Genomic DNA, 3,616 nt, shown 5'->3' with positions numbered 1-3,616 from the left:
TTAAACTTCATATTGTAAGCAGACATTAATCTTAAGCATTCATTCAAGGTTTGTATTCTCAAACCTTATCCTTGCGCAACTGATCAAATTCTAGTTCTCACACCCAGAACAAGAGCAAGGTCACATCATGGACATACATGAACTCAGCGAGTTTCAAGGAAACTCGACGAGTCAACGGGGGATTTCACGGTTTCTCGAGTTCAGGAAGGACTCGACGAGTCAATGAACTGCACTTGACGAGTCGGGTCAACATGGACTGTTAACCTCGACCATTGATTTGGACTTTGACCAAGGGTTGAATAGTTGACTTCTAGGGTATTTTGGTAAATTGGAATTTATGGAAAAGGTCTCATGGTAAATATAAGTGGTAGAGTTTGTGGTCGTGGTTCAAGAGTTGCGTTATCACTTTAATTCGACAGTTGAGACGTGAGTTGTCCTCACTATACTAATAGGGTCGAAGGCACTAACGCCGACCCATTTCGGATTTGCATTTGGGTTTATTGCATGATATGTTTGTTGATTTACATCCTGGTAGTTAGGATGGTTTCCATGTAAGAGATCGGTTAGACCAGTATCCTAGTTATAGGATGGTTATTATGTTAGTGATCGGTTAGATCGGTATCCTGGTTGTAGGATGGTTGCCATGATTAGTGATCGGTTAGATCTGCATGTTTACTTTTTTATATGTATGTGCACATGTTTGTTGGTTTGGGAAAGGGTTGACGCAGACCCTGCTGTGTGCAGTAGGCCAAGATACCCTGGGTGGACCGGGTAGACTGCACGCCCGGGCCGAGCAAATCTAGTCAGGCCGAAGGCCCAGCAAGCGGTCCGGATATGCTGAAGTCCCTGAGTATATGTTTATATGTTTATGGTTATATATGTATGTCATGGGTATTTTGGGGAGATTCGCTAGGCTTCGGACTTACAGTTTCAATTTTTGTTTCAGGTACATCAGATGATTATGGGAAGGCAAAGGCGTGATCATAATAAAGCTCCTCATGTTTATGATTTGTTTCTGGGACACTCTGATATTATACTATTTTGAAAACAAGTTTTGTAATAATTAATAGTTTTGAAATGTTTTGAAAAAGTTTAAATTTGGCCTAATTTTTATGGATGTTACATTGTAACCCTAAATCGATGAAACAACCACCCATAACCACCGTCGCATCCACACCTCGAGGTTCCAAAGAGGTAGGTCAAGTTTTGGAACACACGATCAACCACAGTGCCATCTTTTTTTTTCAGCTCCTCACAAGTCGTGACCGTCATCCATCAATTCCATTTAGCTATTCTCAGTTCAGTGGTGTGGGTAGGCGGAACATCATCAACATGAACAAAATCGATACCAATATATCTAGTTGAAAGGCCTAACTATTTACAACTCTGATTCATCCATATTCTTTTAGTTTCATCCATGATTTGGTGCCAATTTTGATTATATTCTGTCGAAATCCATGAATTTGATTTCAGTTGAAGAAGAAACCAGTTAACAAAAATTTCAGGTTTAGATTTCAGAAATTGATTTTATATTCATGTTTAATTTTGATTTTGGGTTTTGTTTTCATCTTGTGTTCAAGTTTAATTGGAGATTTTGATTTCAGCATAAGCTTAATTTTTTGGGGCGTTTTCGATTCAATACTTCAGAATTTTTTTTATGGATCACAGGAAAAGAAGACAAAAGGGTAAGGGACAAAAAAAAGGGAAAGACAATACGCATATGATGGATATGGGTGTCAGAACGATTGCAGGGGAGTTTGTCGAAGATTTGGTGTTCACCGGGGTTGATAAGTATGCAGGTAATGGTGTCGATAGTCAATGGAGAAAGTGAAGTATGGGTAATGAATGTGGGTGGTGGGTCCCATTTGTGTAATTAAACTATTTTATTATTAGATTAATTATAAATAAATAATAGAAAATTAAAAATAAAATCAAAAGGGCTATATAATCTTTTTTAAGAATGACAGGGACTAAATGCGCAAGAAAAATTGATTTTATGGGCATTCAAAGATAAAAAAGGATTAAAGACCAAACCTACAAATTATAAATGGTCGTCGGAAGAAATCAGGCTCGTTCCAGAGGGCGGGCAATAGGGACGACCGTCTAGGGCCCATCTTTAAAGGGGCCCAAATTTTTTATGGAAATTTTTATATTTAGAAGATAGTACAAATAATTTTCTTACAATTATTGAGTTATTGTAAAAAATTTGATGAAATTTGTGTATTTTAAGGGTCCATTTTTTGTTCTCGCCGTGACCCAAAATATGTTTGTCACTGCCCAAAGAAATTTACTCTAAATTTGATGTTAAGTTCACTGTCTTCGAATCTGCTTTACACAATATTTTAAATATACACATTCTCATGTGGTCTTCTTGTTTAATTTCGATTTTTGTTTTTATAACCAACTTTATTATGTGTATATTTCGACTTTAATCCACATCATTTTCAAACCCCAGCTATAATTATACCTCGTCTCTGCCCATACCAATCCGACAACCTTTACTTCTGTTAGCCATGGCATCTGCTTCTTCTCCATCAACTTTCACCGATCTCCACCCACTCATCATCCAGACCCATATCCTACCACGACTCGACGGTCAATCACTCTCCTCCGCCGCAACTGCATCATCGTATATACGAGCCCTATGCGCCGATGACATGCTCTGGGCTGACATCTGCAAGTCCACATGGCCGTCGATAACCCACCCACGTATTCACCAACTCATCTCCACCTTCCCCGCCGGTCACCGCTCTTTCTTCCAAGACTCTTTTCAGCCTCCAATCACAGTCGTCAAACACCCTAACCACCATCGTTCCTACTCTATCTCCCACCCAGATTGCTCCTTAACTCATCAACCTTTTCCATCTGAACTCATCTCGGCTGTGGATATACGCTACCATGACGACATCATTTACTCCAGAGCCGAATTCACCGACACCACAACCGATTTTCTATCATCGGCGTTCAAGATTGTGCTAAACGATGATCCAGAAGTCACCGGAATGCCTCGATCCATTGACTTTAATGTCGAGGACGTGGTAGACTCCGACGACGCAACAATATCACACCTTCAAGAATCTATAACACTAAACTGGATCTTAATTGATCCGACCCTGAAACAAGCGGTAAACCTATCCAGCATTAAACCTGTTCTTGCATGGATAACTGACAGCATCTATCTCCGATACGTCGTCGTTCTACCCGGGTGCAACGCAAATGAAACGGTTGAATGTAGAATAGAGGTGAAGCTGGGCGCTGGTAAAGGAGGGGTCGCGTTGTACGTAAGGGAGGTTATAGTCAATGCACAAAATGTGGCTTGTAATCATTTGAGCGGGAAGGACTTTTTGGTAATTACAAGGAAGGCATTTTTGGAAAGATATAATATGGATGTAGTCGAGTGTGAGGCTGGAAGGAATCAAACAAAATGTGTAAAAGGTGATGAAACCATCAGCGGTTTCGTGGGTCACTGTTATATTATTCCCAGGGTGTCATTCTTATTGTGCTTTTGCTTTTTGCATATATTATATTGTAATATAATATGATGTTCAACCAACTTTTGGTTTAATTACTAATTTAATTATATTCTCTTGTACTACTTGCTTTTGTATAGGAATAA

The 3,616-nt window shown here is 39.4% G+C and overlaps 1 protein-coding gene across 1 annotated transcript; it reads left to right on the top strand.

Annotated features, from left to right (window-relative positions):
- Positions 1-2,513: 2,513 nt before the first annotated feature.
- On the top strand, positions 2,514-3,616 carry LOC145076029 (F-box protein At2g27310-like). The gene is made up of 2 exons (XM_079022053.1): positions 2,514-3,458; positions 3,611-3,616. Exons 1-2 carry the CDS (start codon positions 2,514-2,516, stop codon positions 3,614-3,616), a joined length of 951 nt encoding a protein of 316 aa, XP_078878179.1.

The sequence above is a fragment of the Lactuca serriola genome, chromosome 9 (assembly GCF_051521515.1).
Source record: "Lactuca serriola cultivar US96UC23 chromosome 9, Lser_US96UC23_V15, whole genome shotgun sequence".
NCBI classification, from domain to species: Eukaryota; Viridiplantae; Streptophyta; class Magnoliopsida; order Asterales; family Asteraceae; genus Lactuca; species Lactuca serriola.
This window is presented reverse-complemented; position numbering and strand designations above follow the sequence as displayed.